General features: G+C 37.4%; 1 protein-coding gene across 3 annotated transcripts in view; it reads left to right on the forward strand.

Moving 5' to 3' along the window:
* cdk8 (cyclin-dependent kinase 8) overlaps positions 1–23,050 on the forward strand; it is a 223,777-nt gene that overhangs the window by 133,719 nt on the left and 67,008 nt on the right. For all 3 annotated transcript variants that reach the window (XM_039745482.1, XM_039745483.1, XM_039745484.1), the window contains 2 exons: positions 6,941–7,084; positions 12,739–12,808. In XM_039745482.1, coding sequence (XP_039601416.1) covers positions 6,941–7,084; positions 12,739–12,808 — 214 coding nt within the window. The remainder of the gene's footprint in view (positions 1–6,940; positions 7,085–12,738; positions 12,809–23,050) is intronic.

Consider the following 23,050-nt stretch of genomic DNA (forward strand, 5'->3'; position numbering starts at 1 on the left):
TTACACTGATGCACACATCACAGCTACAAAAATGTTAGAGTCGGAATAAAGCGCGCTCCTACGACTGATCATTTCGACTACCCGAAGCCTTGATAAAAGCATGGTTTTGTGCACACTGAAAAGCAAGCAAAATTAGATGCATTACAGAAAGCGGACTTTGTGGCTCTTACTGGGGATCATTGGACTTCCGTGACCGTTAGTAATTCTAAATACATCTAATTACAAAATGTTCAATGATCACACTGTTTTAGCCTAATGTACAAAATAATTTTGGCTAATGTTACTCAGAGTTTAAAGAGTAAGCTGGTCAAATTACCTTTTATGTTTCTGACTTATTTTTTAAGAAGAAAAATGCACTTTATGGTGAAATTTTGGTTATTATTATTTAAAGACAATACTATTCTGAAAATGTACTTAAAGTACTTAAACTACCACTTTATTTTTAAGTCTGCCCAATTTTAACCAGGGATGATATTTTTGTTTCTGTTTTGAATTCAAATGCAGTTTAAAAGCTTTTTTCAGAAATTAAAACAGCTTCAGTTTACAATATTCATGTCCATGTCTATTATTTGATTCTGTCGCCCACTAAAACCGTTTTAAATAAAAAAAAAACATTTGCGATTTGGGGCAAATTTACGTGCGATTACATACGATTAATCAAGATTAATTCTTACACAGCCTCTAATTAATTGGATTAATTTTTTTAATCGAGTCCCACCCCTAATATATATGTAGATATATATATGTAGATTTGTATATATATGTGTATATACAGTATATATGTAGATATGTATATGTTGTATATACAGTATGTATATATGTGTGTGTGTATATATACAGTATGTGTATATATATGTATATGTATATATATGTATGTGTGTATATGTATATATATATATATATATATATATGCCAGCAACACTCATGACAATTACAAAACAATTACATTGTCAATCATGTTACGTTATTATTAAAATGTTTCCTTTTCTTTTTACTTCTCGCTGCCAATCGCAGCTATTTTGCTATATATATATATATATATATATATATATATATATATATATATATATATATATATATATATATATATATATAGATATATAGATATATATATATAAATTGATAGATATGACAACAACACTCATATCAATGACAAAACAATTACATTAACAATCATCTTACGTTATTTTTAAAATGTTTGCTTTTCTTTTTCATAACTTCTTTAACTCACTACTTCTCCGCTGCGAAGCGCGGGTATTCTGCTAGTTACTAATAAAAGGCAAAGTCCACACTCACTCACTCACTCACTCATCACTAATTCTCCAACTTCCTGTGTAGGTAGAAGGCTGAAATTTGGCAGGCTTATACCTTGCAGCTTACTCACAGAAGTTAAGCAGGTTTCATTTCGAAATTCAACACGTAACGCTCATAACGGTCGACAACGTCCGCCATGTTGAACTTTCTTATTTATGGCCCCATCTTCATGAAATTTGGTAGGCGGCTTCCCTGCCCAAACCAAAACCGATTTACGTACTAATTTCGATGGTATGACGCCATTGTTGACCGCCATATTGAACTTTCCAACGTCACTAATTTTCCAACTTCCTGTGTAGGTAGAAGGCTGACCTCATCTTCACGAAATTTGGTAGATTGCTTCCCTGATTTAACCAAAATCGATGAACGTACTTATTTCGGTGGTCTGACGCCACTGTCGGCTGCCATATTGAACTTTCCAACGTCACTAATTGTCCAACTTCCCGTGTAAGTAGAAGGCTGAAATTTGGTAGGCTCATTCCTTACAGCTTACTTACAAAAGTTAAGCAGGTTTCATTTCGAAATTCTACGCGTAACGGTCATAACGGTCAACAACGTCCGCCATGTTGAACTTTCTTATTCATGGCTCCATCTTCACGAAATTTGGTAGGCAGCTTCCCTGCGCTAACCAAAACCGATGTACGTACTTATTTCTGTGGTATGACACCACTGTCGACCGCCATATTGAACTTTTCAACGGTCTTTGTTACTTATGGGCCCATCTTCAAGAAATTTGGTACGCGGGTTCCCAACACTAACTGAATCCTACTTATGTACATATATACATCCATAGCCTGCAGCTCGGTCACCATGTGAGGCGGCATTGGGTCCCCCATTCCAACGCCTCCCACGTTGTTGACTGTCTGCCTATATTAGGCCATCTGTCGCTCCGGTCTCTACATTCCCTTCCTTGCTTCGCCAGGGGATTCACGTCTCCCTGCTCATAACTACAGCCTTTTTATTTAATCCACGGCTTCTCCAGTGTTCTATTGTTCATTTATTACGATTATAGTTATTGTGTGGGTATTTTAGACTTACTTTACATTTCCTTTTTCATTCTAACCGTACCACCCATTAACATGTCTATCGAGGTGATCACCATCGATCAAAGAACTGTCACTTACCGAGTGGTTTCCATGCCCGGAGATGGCATCTATCTTTTTCATTCTCTTTGTTACATATTGCACGGCCATATCAGGCTCACTCTTGATATCCGGAGGAACATTGTGTCTTATGTATTGAATGACTTGGACAGGTTCAAGGTGTGGACTGATGACGGTACAGGAGATAATTATACTACACAGGAGCACTATAAGAGTGAAATGCTTAAGCCCTTCACCTATGCGTCTGCATGTGAGTTGATGGCTGCCGCTGAATTGTTCGGTTGTCGCTTTCAAGTGTTCCAAAATGGCCAGATATTTTACACCTTTCGACAACCGCCAATGCCTCTTAAACATCTAAGATTGACAGGTGACGATTTCAGTAGTGAACACTTTGATGTTTATGAATGTTTAAACTCTCAAAAGCTGGATTTGAAGTTATCGATGACACCGGTTGTATACTTACAACGCTTGACTGATGCCGAATGTCTCTTCAACACAAGTCCTACAAATACTGTTGTAATTGAAACAAACCATGACAGCAGCAATTCAAGCTGTGAGATTTGAAACAAGATTACTATTCACATGGCCAACTGTATGTTGCATGCTTAAGAGTAAGCTCAGCGCACAGCTTGGTCATATTACAACCGCAGGGCCGAACTCACAATGTGGTATACAAAGAGATGCTTAACAAATAATTATTGGTATATTTTCCCTCAGTTTAAAAAGGTTTAATTTTCTTCTTAATAAAAATTTTAAGGCAGTACTTCGCCACTGCAAAGCGTGGGTATTTTGATAGTATATATACGAGGTGTGGCAGAAAAGTAATGAGACTGGCAACACTGCAAGCGATCTGGCAACGCTGCGCTGTCGTTCTTGATAGAGCACGTGTATCAGTACCCTCCCATAGCTCAGTGCGAGTTTCAACTCCTTCCGTTAACTACGTGATTTTTGTGACTACTATTAGCGAATTTGTGTTTTTGGTTGTGCGTCACGCAAAATGGAACAGCGGAATTTGGAGCAACGTTGTGCCATTAAATTTTGTGTTAAGCTTGGAGAATCGGCAAGTGTGACGTTTGAAAAGTTAAAACAGGCCTATGGGGAACATTCTTTATCCCGAGCTCCAGTTTTTCAGGGAGGCCTTCAACTTCGAAAACCAATGAAAACATCGAACGTGTCAACACTCTTGTGAGATCAGACCGTCGTTTAACATTAAGAATGTTGAGTGAACAATTAAATTTGAACAGATTTACCGTTCATCAAATTTTGACTGAACATTTGCACATGCGAAAGGTCTGTGCCAAAATGGTGCCGAAAAACCTCACAATTGAGCAGAAGGACAATCGAAAAAATGCATACCTGTGGTTCCCCAGCCCCCTTATTCACCTGACCTCAGTCCGTGTGACTTTTTCCTAAACTGAAAAATGTCCTCAAAGGACGACATTTCGGGATTTTAGAAAACATACAAAAGAATGTAACGGACATGCTGAAGACCATACCGGTTGAAGACTTCCAGTGCTATTACTACTTTGAAGGGGATAATATTGATGTTTGAAAAAAATAAAAACTCTAGTAAATAAAAAATCCGTCTCATTACTTTTCTGCCACACCTCGTGTATATGTATGTATATATATATATATATATATATATATATATATATATATATATATATATATATATATATATATATAAAATAACAAACTAAGCAATAACTAGATATTATTGTGGTACATTTAAAGTGCTACATGTCAATGGTAATTTCACAACCATACACACTGTGTATGTGGTTTTTCTCATAGCAAATTGTCATGCCACTGTCATGCAACTAGCGTTTTTCACTTTTACTATTAAAGAATACTAGCCAACTCGCGGCGTACCATACACTGCATAATTAGGCCGGTTTTTTAATGATTTTTTAGCACAGGGAGAAAATTAACATTTGAAAAATCGGTATTTTAAAAAATCAGCAAGATAAGTAACATTGTAACAATGCACGGAACGAACCAACACACAATCGTCCGTGCGGTGCTCAGACGCGGAGGGTGGAACAGGAGGAGGAGGACGTCCACTCCGCTCCCTCCGTCATGCTAGTCTGCTGATTTCTCGTCCAGTATGCACTGCCTGCTCATGTGCCCACCTCCAACTCGTCGTTTGAGTCGTTGTCGTCTTTGCACAGTCCAGATGCACCTGTGACTCACATAGACTTTTCATTGCTCGGTGCAGTTTTGGCTGCCTTTCTGTATATAATCAACCAAGACACCCAACCACGGTAGTAGCGAGGTGAGAGGGGGGTGTGTACAAAGTACAGGAGCATCTAAGAAGACGCATCTTTGTCGTGTATGCGAATTGCTGTATGTAGAGTGTAAAACAGTTTGCCATGGTGCATGCGGTCGTGCGTCGTAACCGAAAACTCATTTTTTAAAGACTGCTTACTTCATTGTGTATACGACTGTAGGTGAATGAAAAGATGTAACTCTGGAGAGGGCAACATACAATACAGCGTTTTACACGCTGCATACAGAGATTCACATCCGCGACAAATATGAATCTTCTTAGATGGTGCTGTTGCATCCACCCACGCTCTCGAAGCACACACACTGCCTGGTCATGTGCCCGCTCACAAGAGCAACTAACAGAGACCCACCCACCAACTATAAGACCATGGGATACCCCTTGCAAACTGCTCTACAGGCCACATACAGCGATTCACATCTGCAACAAACAAACTGTTTTACACACTTCATACAGCGATTCACATCCAAGACATGATTTTTCTTAGATGGTCCAGTCACGTCCACCCTTGCACTCGAAGCATACATACTACATGGTAATGTGCCTGGTCGCAAGAGCAACTGACAGAGACCCGGCCACCAAGTCTAAGACCATGGGAAACCCCTCTGAATCTGTTTTACGTGCTGCATGATGTGACAATTATGCGTCTTCTTAGATAGTCCTGCCGCGTCCACCCTCGTTCTCGAAGCAAACACACCGCCTGGTCATATGGTGCCTCTGTGCTGCAGCAACTTCTTCTGCGTTGGCGACGTCGGTTTCGTCTAGTGTGCAGATGCTGGCTCCATATTTTCTTACCTCAGCAGAGAGAAGTGCAGCGCAAATGGCTGGTTGTTGCTCCAGGAATCTATCGATCATGTCGAACGCACTATTCCATTGTGTAGCCACGTCCGTTGTCAACTTGTGCGGTGCCAGCTCCAGAAGTTTCTGTTTCTGTTTAAAGATATGATTTGCGTTGGCACTGCGATGAAAAAAAATCTGGTAATTCTCTGAATTTTCCCCAGCAGACGTGAAACAGACCGCAGCTTCAGAGCTCTCTGCGCTGCGAGGTTAATGGTTTGTGCGAAACATTTAACGTGTTGAAAGTTTCGCAGCTGTGCAGCAGCTAGCATGTTAGCAGCGTTATCGGTAACAATTGCCAGGTCAGTGGTTGTGAGCTGCCTTTCCTGTGCAACAGACTGAATGTTCTCCTTTATATGTGCGGCTGTGTGGCTTTCATTTATTGCTGTAGTTTGTAAAACTTGCGACTCAAGCTCCCAATTGTCTGTAATAGAGTGAGTGGTAAAGGTTACATATGACTGGACTGCCCTTGATGTCCATGCATCACATGTTAAGGCTACCCTTGTTGCTTTCTTCAACGCTTCCGCTACTTTTTTCTTTTTCTCTTCGTATAACAGAGGTATTGCTTTTTTAGCAAATAGCCGACGGCTTGGTATAGCGTTTCTAGTCTCAACTGTTTTCAGCATGTACCGAAAGCCTTCAATTTCAACAACGCTGTAGGGACGCAGATCTTTGGAAATAAAACAGGCTATGGATTGAGTTATTTTCTTTGCCCATTCAGAGTTGGTTGGAAGTTTGCAACATTGATGCAGAGTGCGTTGGTCTCCTGGAATGTTTCTTACTTTTGGCTGAATTTTGTTTGCATCTTCTGGATGATGACGTGCTATGTGAGTCCTGAGGTTCATAGTGTTTCCAAAATATTTGATTTTAGCTTTACAAAGCTTGCGTATGATATGAGTTTTATCAATCTCTTTCTTGCCATCGATGTTGTAGAATCCAAAATGTGCCCAAACGTCTGCCTTAAATGAGGACGGGGCAGGTTGAATATTCTTTTCCACTGTGTTTTCCATGGCTCGTCCATCGAATGCTTGCGCGTGCACGCACTCAGTTTCTTCTTACTCACACCAAGGATTACTATCTGAGCAGAAACTGGCATAGCGCTATCTATAGGACTGAAAAACTCCTATCCAGAAAAATAGTTAAACGCGCTCCATTATAAAATGGGAAATATGAATCGATTTTGTGTCCTGTATGAATCGATTTTGAATCGGTAGAGATAAAATTGCGATTCTTTTGCAAATCGATTTTTTTGCACACCCCTAATGAATTCTGACTTGGTGGCATTTTTTATTAAATGTAATTCAGTCTCTGTAGGATGTATTCATTTGCAGTATTGTATTAGTTTGCTGTTTATAAAATTAGTTTAAGTGTTGTGATCTGTTCTGTTTTATTTTAGATATTTGGGCTATAGGTTGCATATTTGCTGAGCTGTTAACTTCAGAACCAATATTTCACTGTCGACAGGAAGACATCAAGACTAGTAATCCCTATCACCATGACCAGTTAGACAGAATATTCAATGTCATGGGTTTTCCTGCAGGTAAGTTTGTCTGAATTATATATTAAACTAATAAGGCAAAACTTTTTATAAAAAAAAAACGTTTGTGTTCTGTATTCTGCATTAAGTGTTGCTAAACATAAAGAAGAATCTGATTTATTTATATAATACATTTTTGTATAAAATTTGTCTTGATGCTTCTTTTTTTGTTTTAAACATTAGTGTGTCAATAGTGTGTCCCAAAGAGTAAATGTTACAGGGAAATTTTTGTTTTGTTACATAACTTGATTACTTAGTGCATGAACAAGTATAACTAACAGGTGCTGATGACCAATGATATAATGAGGTGATTGAAACAGAAATGGGTGTGGAAGGAATCAAACTGAGGGAAGGACAACCAAACTAAAAGATGGGTATGTTGCAGATATGACATTCAAATCATTAATATATATACTAAGCAGCAAGACACAAGGTGTTCATCCTGCATCAGATAAGTCTCTCAAAGCAGACATTTTGTGTCAAACAAGATTTTCAAGCTCTTCTGAAGAAGCTCAAGGAAATAGGCAAGAATGAAGACCAGAAACATAATGTTCAGTCACAGAAACTAATTAAAGCATAGGAAAGATCCATTAAACTGGCATCCCTTCAAAATTGGTAGAAGTCCAGTGCTGCTGTCAGGAACCAAAGTTCCCTTGACCATTTGGAAGTCTTATTAGAAGTGGTCTGCATAGTAGAGTTCCTACCAGAAAACCATTCCTCGAAAATGTACGTAAAGCCAAGAGACTCAACTATGCAAAAAACCCCAGGACTGGGGTTATGGGTGATGGCAGCAAGTACTCTGTTCTGAAAATTTGAAATTATTGGCTCCAACAATGGCAGTGTTCAATAAAAGAGTTAGACAGAGCTACATGGATGAAGTAATTAGTGGATGAAGATGTCTGCAGTGAACTATGAAGCACAGCAGAGGTTCCCTGCAAGATTAAGGTTGCATTTCTACAGATAGGGTTGTTGACCAGGTAAATGGATTCCTTAATGCAAAACCAAGGTCATAAAGAACTACAGGAAAAAGAACATTGACTTTTGCAACAGGTTGTATGTCCTCCATAGTGCCCTGATCTCAGCCTCATTGTGCTTGTCTGTGATTTATCGGAAAGGCAGAAGCAAAAAAACAAACCAAAGCATGCAGAAAAACTGTGGTATGTTCTTGGAGCGAAACTACCAGCCAGTTTTGTTTTTTTTTTCATAAAACTGAATGGCAGTGAAAAGAAAATTGATAAAGTTTTAAAGTAAGCAGTGGTTGCACAAAGTGTTGAGTTGATTTAGTTTTTACTGTTTACTGCTCTTTATAGTAATTTTTTGATATTTAGAAAATTTTCATTATTTTTGAAAGCATCTTTATTTTAATGATTTTTGTTTTTAAAAAATTTTATAATAACATATGCACAGCATTGGATATGGGAGTTTGTTTTAAGTATATTGTAATAAAAAGTCAGAGAGCATAAAGATTTGGAGCACCTGAAGGCTGACCCCATATAATTGATGAAAAAAAAATATTGCAAGCAACTAACGTTAGTTGGTGGAAACGTCTTTACAGGCAGGTTGAAAGAAAAGGTGAGTCCGGCTATTGGAAACTGGAAGTGATGTCATGACTCCTCTTGCTTTTGATCATCAGATCTGCAGGTGAACAAAGAGGAGAGACATCAGGCAACAGTGCTGACCATTGGTGAGGGATGGAATTACAGTTAAATGACTCCTTAGGTTGTTTCCCAGTCACACTTGTGTGACACAGCCTTCCCCTCAGCCCAGACCTGTTAGGCTAGGCAGCTTGAACCGAGAAGTCATATACTCAAAGTTTGCATCGGAGTTGGCATGGAGAGAGCCACAACAATGTTAAACCTTGAATTTATATGGCTGGAGGTCCAAAAACAAATCTTGTGATGCTAGGATTCGACTCCTTATATAAGGCCATCATCCACTGGAGAGGGCCATGGTCTGTGACAAGTGTGAACTCGCATCCAAGGAGGTAGCCTGTTTAGACTGTTGAATGACCCATTTAATCTCCAAGGCTTCTCATTCCACAGCCACATACCTGTCCTCCAAGACCAGTTGTTACTGGGTCTTATACATTACAGGGTGCTCATCACCATTGATACTTTGGCTCAACATTGCTCTATAAGACCTGTGTCTGAAGCGTCAGTCTGGAGGATGCAAGGAACTGAAAAATCAGGAGTTATTAAAACAGGTGCTCAAATGGGGCCTGTTTTAGCTCACGGAAACATTTGATTTGGGTTTGTAATACCCGGTGTAAATTTTGCCTACTTGTAAAAGTTAGAGCTTGTTTTTTTATTATTCAGTTTTATTCTGTCAGTGACGTTCACGTGGTACAACAAACTTGCCTTTCCCTCTCCTTGAGTTGATGGCATTTATCTCCATTCTTTTCACAAGAGCAGCGATGACCACAGTTGATGCTGTGATTAATCCCTGCTCAGAACTATTTGTTGTACCGGCAATCAAACATTTGATGTCCCGTGACCACTATCAGACCACCATGTGGCATTTGCGCTTTGACAACAAAGACACCCATGCAGAATATGTGAAAAATGACTAATTTGCATGTGCAAGTGCTACTCCTTATTTATAAAAAGATCCCAGTCATCCAACAGGAGAAAGACTTTCCAAGACTGTGGTTATAAAACTGTTGCTGCACTAAGGCAGCACCATAACAACAGACAACTTCCTCACGTCGCCTTTGCTGGCTAATAAACTGCTGTAATGCAGCACAACTCTGCTTGACACCGTAAATAAAGTGGAACTTCCACCTGCAGCTCAAGTCACTTCAGTACACGTGCAATTCTCCACACTAGTGTTTAGATCTGGCAGTGCTGACAGCGTATTCGCCCGAAAAGAAGTCTGTCTGCATTCCCAGTACCATGCCCCATAATGCGGAGGTGGGCAAGAACAAAAAATAAACATACTGTTTTCAAATGATTGCATTTTCATTCTTGGATGTGTTTGTGCATGCAAGAGAGATGCAGAGACAGATTTGATATCATTCAGGCGGTTACTGGAATATAAAATAAACACTTTCGCAAAGGCATAATGAAACAAGTGTGCTTTTATTCAAGAATAAAAAAAAAAAAAATTGACAACAAGATACCAGGAAGACATGATTCACCAGCGTTTGTGCACCTGCTTATACCCTTTCAGCTATATCTTTTACAAGTAGCGAAACTTTACACCGGCTGTTAGACACAACGCAAATGTATGTTTTAATTATATAATAGCAATAATAACAGAAACTAACAACTCAAAATGGAAAATACAGGGAAGACCTGGGATCAAACCCGCAACCTCTTGATTTAGAGGCCGCTGTTCTTACCTCTATACCAGCCATGCAATTCGTACTTAGGCTTTGGTTTTACATATTGGCAGCAACATGTAAATTGAATAATTTCTTTTCCTTCGGCTATATTTTTGAATAAAGGCACACTTGTTTTGTCATGCCTTTTGTGAACATGTTTATTTGATACACACACATTATACACTTCACGTCTGCATTTTGTCGTTATTATAACATGAAATAAAAATTCTGTTTTAGTTATGTGTTCACCATTTCTTGCCTCGCATTTCCTGTCATCCTACATTTATCCAGATCGTTGTAGACATGGAACACACATGAAATGTATGTATTTCAAATAACGATATTCACCCTATAGAACTCCAGCTGCATCGGTGGGAAATGGGATAGCATACTACTTGCTTCTTTTGCTGATTGACACATTTGCAAAACATAAGACACTGATGAGGAGTTGCAAAGGAGTTTACAGTGGCCTGGGGTTGCAACTTTTCTCGTAGGCTTCAAGGATTCTAGTGTTAAAACTGGGAACAACAACAAAGTAGCCTTCAAATCAGAGAAGGACTGTTCACAATCATTGGACCAGACAGTGCATAGGTTTTTCCGGCTCTTCGTAAGATTAGTTAGAGGAGCAGCTCTATTTGCACAATCTGGGATGAATCAACTGTAATTAAAAGCAAGTCCCAGGAAGGCACAAACCTTCTTTTGTTTTTCCGGATGGGGATATGCAAGCACCTCACCTACCTACTTCAACTCAGGTCTCATCAAACCCTTCCCCATGGAACATTCCAAATAATGCGATTCAGACATTCACAATTTACATTTCTTAGGGTTAGCTGTCAGCCCGGCCTGCCTCAAGCTGTCAAGCATGGCCTGAAGGAGTTCCACATTTGACTGCCAATCATTACTGAAAATGACGACATCATCCAGATATGCCCCAGAATATTTGGAATGGGGATGTAAAATCTGATCCATCATATGCTGGAAAATTACAGGCGTTCCATGCAGTAAAAATGGGAGCCTATTAAAATTGAATAACTCATCAGGGGAGGTGAATGCTATCTTTTCGCAATTGGAATCCTCAAGAGGCATCTGCCAGTACCCCTTTATAAGATTCTGCATAGAAATATACGATGCCTGACCCAGTTTCTCCAGTAATTCATCAACATTCGTGGCATTGGATAAGCATCAAGTTTGGAAAACTTATTTCAGCGTCTTAAAATCAATACAGGACCAAATCGAACTGTCTAATTTTGGGACTAATACGATAAGGCTGTGCCAATTGCTTTTACTCTTCACGAGTTACGCCTAATTCAAGCATTTCTTTGACCTCATTGTGCACCACATTCTTCCTCGCCTTCAGGATCTGGTATGGGGGCATTTTCACTTTAACACCAGGCTCCATTGCGATTTTATGTTTTGCAAGTTTAGTGAGGCCATGCAGCAAGGAAAAGACATCAGTTTCTCTTCCAATCAAAGATAGCAACTCCGTTTTCTGAGTGTCAATCAGATCTGGGAGACTGCAGCCACGGATGTTAACACTTCCTGCGGTTCATGCCATTCTTTTAAGAGATTAACATGTAAAATTTGCACAGGCCCGGTATACTAACTAATTTACAGGACCCATATGTGTGTTTCGTGTGCTTAAAATTTCCCCCTGGGAACAAACTATCTATATAAAATACATACATACATACAATTTATGTGGTTGGATGCAGAAAATTCACAAAAAGTGCAAGGTTAATGGTTTTAGCATACTTGAATGCACCTTGGTGTAGTGGGTACCATTTGTATTCCTGCTGGAATTATCACTTTTGATATTGTCTTGGATGTGTCACTAACAGGCTAACAACTAAAATCATAAAAACAGCCTTTCAGCTCCAGTTGTTGGGTAGTCTTATCATTTATTTTCTTTAACAAGGTTGTCTTTGATTGGGTTGCAGCTAGGTTTTAAACAGTGTTTAATGCTTCTGCCTGATGAAAGTGGACAGTTATTTTGGATTTTGGGCTCCTTCATTATTTGTAAGGTAACAGCACTTTGTGCCAAACAGTTTCAAGCTATGTATCATTATGAAACTTCACACATATTTTCCAACTGAAAATATTCAGCTGCTCAAGCTGAAACACTTTAGCACATTTTTAAGATATTTTTTGTCACCATTTTGACTAGGATTTGTTTTGTATATAGAATTATCATTTTTTAAACTGGAAATTTATTTTTTTTCCTTTCTTTTAAAACTTTTTTTCTCTTCAGTTTACTGACTTTTTGTTACATTCATGATCAACTTTAGTAAACCTGTACAGTTCCACTGAGTTACTCATTGATTTGTGTACTTCTTAGATAAAGATTGGGAAGACATAAAGAAGATGCCTGAACATTCTACACTGATGAAAGACTTTCGAAGAAATACGTATGTAAAACTATTTAAATATTAAAACTTAATTTTTCATTTCTATTTTTTATTAAATTATATAAATATTGAATTCATTTGTTTTTAGCTTCTGTAATCAGTGTTACAATTTTTTATTTTTAAGGAAAACATTAAGTAACAGATACATCTTATTACCAGATTTCCATGCTTTAGTAAATGCTTATGATGACGTATTTCTGTAGTCATATTATTATTCCTACCTTTATACCCTCACAGATTGTCAGTATAGACTGTTCAAATCTCACTATGGTATAATCAGTTTTAGAAATTAAGCCCCCTAAGTACTGCAGATAGAAATATAGAGTATGACTCCTGTAACAGCTAGATGAATAGAAGGAGACATATGAAGAATTATGGGTACAATTAAAATGTAAAGATATTTATTAAGAAAATGCAGCAAGAAGAAAAAACACAACAAATATACATTGCTGGGTATGTAGCTTTAAAATATAGCATTGGCCATAAATGGTAATGGCATGAAATACTGTTGATGCAGTAGGTAACATTTCATCCCTATAGTATTTAGAATTCCAGGTGATTGTCAGCCAGAGGGCTTGCCCTGAAGCATTTGGTCCCAAAGTTCATATAGATTTCTTTATTCTGAAGATACATTGTTGGGTTAATTGAAGATGGAAAAATGATCATACGTCTGTTTGTTCTATGGCAAACAGGCATTCTTTCCATGGTTGATTTCTGCTCTGCTGCTTGTTATGCTGGGTGAAACCCCGAACCTGAATGACTTTGTAATGTTTACAGTAGGTTCAGAGAATGATTAAACGAAATACTCTTCAGCAGATGGATCTATTTCTGTGCCTCATGTTTTGTTAGAAGTCTATCAGAATGTAAAGTTACCACAGCATTGTTGTTATTACCCAAACATATATTTCCTGTGTGAGATGAATAAATGGCAGTGCATCCGTGAATCATGGTGTAAATCTTTGACTGTTGTATCCCCATTAATTACGAACCAAGGAATGCTTCATTATTTGTATGAACTTTATTTTTAAGAATACATCCTTAATATGACAATTTAGTGTGCTGTGTACTTTTATTTTTATGTTAAATATCATAGCTTTTAATTTAATCTATTTTCAGAAATTTCCATATAAACCTGCTGTGGAAGAATTAAATTACTATTGATCATAAAGTTCTTTTTTGTTTAAATTGTTAATACCGAGGTGAAGCATTTCATCCTGCAATTCCATGTTTAGGTAGATCCTAAATTTCGCATGTTCTGAGAGTGATTCTGTGAAATGCAATTAATTCTGTATAATAAGAGAAAATATTTTATGTAAGTCTGAAACTTGTCTTTTTCAGTTTATATTTACTGTATCTCAAGTATTTAAAAGAATGAAAACTATTGTACTACTTTATTTGTGTTCCTAATTTCTAAAAATCTTGCTTTTAAAATAAAGTATTCTTTATAATGTGATGGAAAAAATGTGATACTTGCAATATCTTCCCTGGCTTGTTGAGGCATTTAACAATAATTAAGGACCTTAAAGTTAAGCCATTCTTACTTCAGCTGGAAACATTCAGGTGATTTTGAGGATCCTTTACAGTGTCTCCCTAGAAATTTTTTCCAGCCAGGTGGCAAGAAAAAGTAGCCGGGCGGGATGGGTAAATTTGGTGGTGGAGAAAATTAAATGTGCACTACTTTTATTAGTTAATTATTATTAATTATTTTCCAAAGCTCAATATGACTTCCTTTTTTAAGGTTTGACACTTGTGCAAGAATATTTTTATTAAATTTAAGAAGTATCCAATTCAGGATCCTGCAACCCTAACAAAAATTTTAAACAATTGTTATGACATAAACCAAGAGGCACAAGTATTGTCGCTGTCGGGAAGAAAAGTGAAAACACTGAAAAAAAAGTATAGGAAACCTAATGAAGAAAAATTTAAAAAATATTCTTCAAAGACAACTTGCATATGCAGAAGGTGTCTTCAGTTAAATATTTATTCTTCTTTTCTTCCTAGAGGCCCAGTTGTCTGCAGCTTTCCAATAATCAAAGTCCCCAGGATCTGGGCCCTCCAATGAGATCACTCATCGTACACTGTCGTAGTGACTGTACTGCAAAGTCATCAGACAGCCATCTAGTGTCACTGGCCATGTTCAGCTCAATCTGGGGAATGTTCAGAATATTTTGAATTTCCGTTAAACCAGCCATCCTATCTGAAGAATTTTGGAAGAAATACAGAATAGCTGCCTTAAGATGTTCAGTTTTGTTAAATAAGGTACAGCAGCTGCTGCTTGGGCACTTGCAATGGCCAGTCGGCGGTTTACACAGTTGCTTTTGTCCAAGAGTCCAGATGTTTTATCTCTAAGCAGTTTTGCCACACCTTTCTCTTTCCCAATCATAACAGCCATTCCATCTGACTCTAGTCCAACCTGATTAGCAGTTTTCAAGCCTAGAGTAGCTATAGTCTCACTCAGTGTGTTGGTTATAGTCTTCGCTTTGCCATCCATCATATTGTAGGTTGATACAAAACTAATTCTGACCTCTTTAGTGACCTGGAAAACATATTTAATGTAAATAATTCATTGTTTTACATCTGAGATATCTGTTGTATCATCACACAGAATACTGAAAACATTTTCTGTGAGTATATTTTTCAATATATTAGATTTTATTTCTGATGCTAAGACATCCAGCAGCTTTTGCATTATTCTTTCAGCGATGTAATGTGCATTTTTACCAATATTGAGATGTTGTAAAAAGGATTAACCTACTTCTTTACAGTGTTCCAACAGCTTTTCAAACAACGTTGTATGTGGCAACTAATTTTTTGCCAAGCAATGCATGGATCTTAAAACTCCCACAAAGGCATCTCTCTGTAAGTTATTTAACAAAGATACAGGTCTTTCAGTTTGACCGATTCCAGTTTGCTCTAGTACACGCTTTCCTAAAAGGTCAGCAGAAGACTCAATGTGCGTTTTTACTTTTTTCATGGTCCAGCAAGCTTTCTTTTCGAATTCTTGTGTATGGCACGTTTACCCAAAGTAACCAATACTTGGGGGGTGTTTTAAGTATTTCATGCACAATGAGCACCACATAACGTTTTCTTTGACCTTTAGCCAATCAGAATCTTTAAACCATTGTTTGTTTATGCCGGATAAGCGGTGCTTAGATTTATCAATTGGCAGAGTGTGTGCTGGAGAGGTTTCCCCTGTAGCATCAGCTTCTGCAATGTCTTTGTCTGAAATTGCCACATGAGGAGTTGATGCCACACCTTCATTAGTTTGTGACATCTCTTTTCTGAAATAACTGAGCAGTGTTGTTTTCTGAACACTTCTTTTGCTCATGTTGGTAAAACGTTTGAAAAAAATTTAAAGTACCTATGAATAAGACTTTTGAGTGGAAAAGGGAGAGCCTGTTGGATATTCAATTCACACTTGCTCTACGGCAGGTACGCATTCTCAACATTTCCACTTTATTCTCGACATTTCTACTTTATTCTTGCCGTTTAATTCGAGATTAAGTTTGACATGTTGACTTTATTCTCGTAGTTTGTCATTAAAGTAGAACATCGTAAACTAAACTTCATCTTAAAATGAATGTTTAATTTACTAGATTTTCTCAAACCCCGTCATAAGTTATGTAGCAACATGTCGACTTTATTCTCGTCATAAGCATCAAGATTAATGTGGAAATGTCGAGAATAAAGTCAACATCTCGATTTTATTCTCGACATGTAGTTTTTTTTTCTTCACCGTGACCCTAATGCTCTTCCGTACAGAACCCTCAGCAATTCAGGGACAAAACTTTTGCTCAGGACGCAGTGTGTGCTGCAAGGGTTTCTGCACACTTTTTGCATGTGAACTGCCGCTTCGCTCCCGCTATTAGCATGTACAGCACCCTCTCGCCTGCCCACCTCTCCATACTCCTTGCTGCTATATTAAGCTGCAACACCCCCGCTATTACCATGCACAGCCTGCTCTCGAAACCCCACATCCCCATACTGTTTGCTTGTGAACTCTGCGCTGCCTCGTTCCTGCTATTAGCTTTAGCCATATTTGCCCACCCACCCGCTCATCCCTTGCCATCTGCAGATCATTAGATCTGCCTGTGCCTGCAGATCTGTGGCTGTCATCTCACAGTGTCATGTGAGATGACAGCCGGGTGCTCAACTAAAGACGCTAGAGGGAACACTGCTTTAGCTCAGTTAAGCATATTTGTACAAAATAATTAAATTCAGTACAAAAAGTGTAATATCTAATATTTTATAATATTTTCCATGGTAAACCTGCAAAATAGTTGTGGTAGTTACTTTGAACATAATTAATATTCAGTGTGAAAAGACATTTGGTTTAAAAACACTGCACAACAAAGTTTTTGCTTCTTGAACACTGTTGGGTGTTTTGTTATAGTTTTCTGGGTGCTGATCACGAATATCACATCAAAATTTACCCATCATGTACCGTTTCGTTTTTGTCATGATTTTTTTCTTCTATTTGTATCAAAACATTTTCACTCCCGTAAGTGACTTATCAACAACGGTTTGTGCGGCCTGGGCATGTCCAGGCATGGAATCAGGCCAGGTTGGAAGCTGTTCTGTGCAAGTTGACATCCTGGGCATGCCTGGGCAGGTCTTAACGAGCTTGACGCTGTCTCAGCTTGCTATAATGATGGCTTGCATACACCGATCCTGCTCATTTGGTTCATATAGATAGTGTGTATGTACAGGGTGGTCCAGATCTAATTATGCAGATCCAGATCATCTGGATGACTTTGATTTATGTGGGGACGATTCCAGTTCGGCGCGAAGGTAGTTCTTCATGTTGTCAGTTCGCACACTTCTCGATGGCCTGGGATTTTTCAGGTGAATTTTTATGTAATAAACTTAAGTTACAGCTTAATGAAAATTGCATAATTACATCTGGACAACCCTATATAGTATCAGTGTAGTATCTGTAGCAATATAACAGTAAGTAAGCTTGATGCTATAGACGTTTTGGTGTCGGGAGATGTGTCTCGTCAATGTCGTAACAGCCACAACACATTCTACTATATCTGTGGCGAATATACACTTGCGTGCACCTTAGAGACGTTGGATGGACTGCTCTTGTAAAGAAAGCTTATCTATATTTCGGCTGCAGAATTGGTGATCAAGACAAGGAATGGGTGCCTCACATTTGCTGTGCGACATGTGCTGTCAGTCTGAGAGCCTATCTCTAAAGCACTCGAAAAATGATACTGTTTGCTGTTCCGATGATATAGCGAGAACAGAAAGACCATGTGATGGACTGTCACTTCTGTTTGAATGTGGTGGACTGTCTGGTTTCTCTGCCAAAAACAGTAAGTCAATTGAATATCCTAATCTGCCTTCAGCAGTGAGACCCATGCCACATGATGACAGTCTTTCAGTTCCGAAACCACCAGAGGATTGGACCTTAGATGTACCAGATGAAGAAACTGCAATGCAGGGTACTGACAGTGACATTGACCCGGATTTTGAACTGTGCTCTATAGGCGATCCCCATCTGATAACACAGTCCGAATTGAACAATTTAGTCAGAGATTTGGGTCTGTCAAAAGCAAAAGCTGAGCTGCTGGGTTAGAGACTGCAGAAATGGTGTTTGCTGTCACCAGGTACAAATATTTCTGTGTTTCAAGGCCGACATCATGATATAACCATATTTTTTGCACCAGTCGACAGTCTCTGTTTCTGTTGTGACATTGAAGGATTGTTCTCGGCCTTGGGTTGTGATCACAACCCGGAAGACTGGCGTCTTTTCATTGGTTCGTCAATGTTAAGCCTGAAAGCTGTTCTGCTACACAATGGCAATGTTTATCCATCAGTACCTGTTGACTATACAGCACATATGAAAGAAAAGTATGAGAATATGGAACTGTTGCTGAAGCACATCCAGTATAACAGGTACAACTAGAATATCTGTGGAGATCTTAGTCGTTGCTCTATTACTAGGACTGCAGATCGGCTATACAAAGTACTTTTGTTTCATCTGTGAATGGGACAGACGTGCCATAGAGTCACACTATTCTCGAAAGAACTGGCCACTCTATAAAAAGTTAGTTCCAGGACAGAAAAATGTGCCACATGAATCGCTTGTTGACCCAGCAACGATATTTTTGCCTCCTCTTTACATGAAACTGGGACTCATGAAGAATTTCGTGGAAGCACTGAACAAGGAAGGTGAAGGTTTTTGTTATTTAACACTGGAATTACCAGAGCCTACGAGAAAGCTCGTAAATCCGGCCCACCTTAAATCCGTTCGCACCTCTCCATCAGTGTCTTTTGTCCTGTAAATGTGCTGATTAAGACAAGCAGCCTGCTATTCCATCCCCCCACCGTCGCAGAACGTTCACAAAGTTCTCCCAGCTCATGCCTTGTTTGATTATCTGGGAGTAAAGTGCTGGAGTTTTAGAATGGAAATATTACATCGTTATTTGGAACACCTGCATTTCATGTGTGTTCCGTTTCTACAGTAATCTGTGTAAACACATTGGTAAAACAGAAACTTTTTCATATTTTAGTAATAAATGTTACAAAATGTAGACATAAACTATAGAATGTGTGAAGCCTGAAGTCTAAAGATCAAATAAACGTTTTCACAAAAGGTTCAAGGACGATACAACAGCTTCCGTGGCGTAGCGGTAAGATTTGCAGACTTGTTATCAAGAGTCCCCGGTTTAATCCCGACTGTCTCCTATATTTGCCGTTTTCAGTAGTGAGCTGCTCTTAATGCTAGTATTATACAGTACACACATACGTTTGGTTTGTGTCTGTAACAGACCGTGAATGAATGAAAGAATCTTTCTCTGTTTTAGTGCCTGTGTACTTATATGCTCACTGTTGTAGTTCAGTATAACTTTTTGTTTTTCTGCATTGTAACAATTTTGACAATATGCAAAACTCTTATTTTTAATCTTCTAATAATTTTCTCCTGATAATTTTTTTAACAAATAATAAAACCTAGGATCCATTTACTTTTCTAAACTCATTCTTATTTGTTTATTTTTCTGTTACATGCACCAGTTCATCTGAATAGTACACATCACATACAATATGATTCTTTAATAAAAAAAATAAACAAGGAATTTGTAGTAAAATATAACTTTAAAAAGTACAACTGGAGTTTACAAACTTTCAAGCAGCACTAACTGTGCAGTACTACACTAAGTATAAATTGACTTCAATAAAGAGTGATGTTAAACTGACTCATTCAAGGCCAGTTTGTACTTTGGTTTCCATATTTTTTTTCTTACCAAATTAAACAAATTTTAGTTGCCTTGCCCATAGCCAAAAAACCCATATACTGTACAAATACTATTTTAAAAAATTTAAGTTTAATTTTGTCATTTCAGATTGCACAACTGAAAACTATTCACTAGAACAGAATGTCGTAAAATCTGGCAAAACCTCAAAAGGACATTTATGTAACTGAAATAAAAAAAAAAGCTTTAATTCTTTAATTTGTATTATACATTTATATGCTCACAAACACATTTAAAAGTACAATTAGTTACATGCACACCAGATGTAGTATATGATAAAGTTATGTATGAAACAAAAATGTTAAACTTCGGAAAAGAATTATTTCCATGATATTTGTAAATGACATTACTGCATTTTTCTCTGTTTTAAAGAGAGTTGTGTAAGGAATAAATATAGGCACTATTACACATGGATTGCATGAATGGTTTATAATGAAAACCTAAATTAATGCGGAAGAAGAACAGTAAAATGAGAAATTCCAATATGTAATTCATAAAACTTAGCAATGTATATGAACTTGTTGAAAACCAGCACTAGACAAATGTGCTGTAATATTTTGTAGGAATGTAGAGCAAAGACAAAGACATTTTCCAAGTTTTTCAAAAAGTTTTGTTTCCAAAATGTAATTTTTTAAAAACATGAATATTTTTACGCATTTTAGATTGTAAAAAGTTCAAGTAAGTTTAACTTGGGTTTATTTAGTAACCGTGATGGGAGAAAAAAAAAACAGAAAAAAAAAACAATCCGCAGATATTACAAACTGGACTGCCAATCAATATGAAAACTTTGCTTTTGATTTTCTCTTGCCAAGGCTAGAATAGCATTTATTATTATTTTAACAAAAATATTGCAGATTTTCAGAGTTTAAAAAAACATGTCGAAGAGAAAATTTACCTTTAAAACCTCTGAACATGTGAAGTGGAAACTGACCTTTAAAATCTCTGAACTGTTCCAGACATGTCTTTTAATTTCTTGACTCTGCAGTTCCATGTGTGGCAAATAATATACTGCTGCTCACATACTGTACATAGTTATGGATTATGAAAGAACGAAGTTTTGGTCTATTCTGGTTAAACTGTATGATGTTTAGCAACAGTTTAAAAATTCTCTGCCATTATTTTAGCAATAAAGAAATATCAAAATTACTCCAAGCTCAATTTTTAAATTCTTCTTTGGTGTTCTTATTTAAATAAGAACATTGCTAGTGACATGGTGATGCATAGGGTAGCACTACTGTATTCTGCTGCCATTTATTGGCCATGAGGAGTTTATGTGATCTCTCCATGTATGTGTGGGGTTGAAAATTGGCCTTGTACGAGTGTGAATGTTGGTTTATGAAGGAGTGCCCTCTGCAATTTTCAGAATAACAAATACTTTTTTGTGGGCCGGTCAAGCTTTAATAGAACATCATGCTAAATGAATCTAATTTTAATGAAATGTAAATCTCAGTATAAAGACAATTTCTTCAACCCATAATGGCCACTTTTATTTAAATTATTTATAAGTGCAGGTTTGTCTTTCTAGTCTTGTGACAGTTTAAAAATAATACTCTTTCATTATGTATATGCACTAAATATTGTCAAAGTCAAGTTCATGGTCTTGAATTCTTAATTTACAGTAACTGGACAAAACAACTATCCTCAAAATCAGTATTTTCTAATCAAACTGTTATATTAAGGATAAAGAAAATGTATGAATGAAACACAAATGTGGTGAAGTACATTCATTTAGTTTGATATGAAAATGTTGCTATTTTGTCTGTGCACACATGTATACATCTGCGTATATTTATTTCTCTCCTAGTTTTATTTGCCTGCATAGCTGTTTGAGGTAAACGTGCAAGTAATAAATAATAACAAGGGTACTGCTCAGTTACCCCAGTTGATACACCACTTTCATTACAGTACTGTATGTCAGGGGCTGCTTATAGTAAACAACGCTCAATTCTTACCACGGCCAAAGATTTATGGACTTCTTCCAGTAAGTGTCCACCTAGGAGAGTCTCCCTCATTTTTGTGTGTACGTTTTTCCTTTTGGAGATGCACAATATTTTAAATTAGACATGTTCTACAGCAGGAGAACATGCGTTTTTCTGTTCCACTGCGTGTTGGTAGATGAATATGTAAATAAGGTATCCCTATCATGCGTAATTTATACAAATGTATCACCTGCCATGTCGGCATCTTGGATATTTTAAAACATGAAAAGAATTATAAGAATAAGAAAATTCAGGTATCTCTGACTTTGGTTATCTGAATGACCTGTTTCTCCTGCAATGGATTCTGTAGTATGTACTATGTGTCAAATGCTCTGGGGTCCTGAAGTGCAGTATAATTGTAATTATCTTATTCTTTCTGTCACATTTGATGCAGTAGCACTAAACAGAACAACTAAAGTGAAGGCATGAATATCAAAGAGTTCATTAAGGCTAAGCAACAGATATTTTTTAATATTAACAATGTATTCAGTATCTCTAATAAGTTTTATTAAAGTAAGTAAATATTCTAATATATTTGAGTATAGATTAAAAGTTCTAAGTGCTAGTACAGGCATATCACTAGTTATTGTGCCTTTGTATGCTTCATTATCATATTTTTTGTTTGTGTTGCATCTGCAAAGCATTCAGCACTTATGGCTCCTGCACTGGCGCTCCATCAAAAGAATGGGATTTTCTGTGTGTGAAAAGTGAAATAATCAAAGAGAAAAGGGGGACCAAGACAGTTGTTAAGAAAGAACTTTGACTTGAAAAATATTAAACTTATCCGTTAATAATAGGGGGCATATGGTCAACAATATTCCTTACAGCAGCATTTTAAATTATCTGTGAGCTAGAAGTAGATGGAGTTTAACATCTTGGAGATAAGGCAATCCATTAAAGATGGATGTAAGCCTGACACAAAAACAATAGACAAATCGATTATTCTTCAAATTTTGTGATTGATCCTACTCAGAAAATGTTGAAATGTTATGTGAAATCTC

This window comes from Polypterus senegalus, chromosome 2 (genome assembly GCF_016835505.1).
Source record: "Polypterus senegalus isolate Bchr_013 chromosome 2, ASM1683550v1, whole genome shotgun sequence".
Classification (NCBI taxonomy): Eukaryota; Metazoa; Chordata; class Cladistia; order Polypteriformes; family Polypteridae; genus Polypterus; species Polypterus senegalus.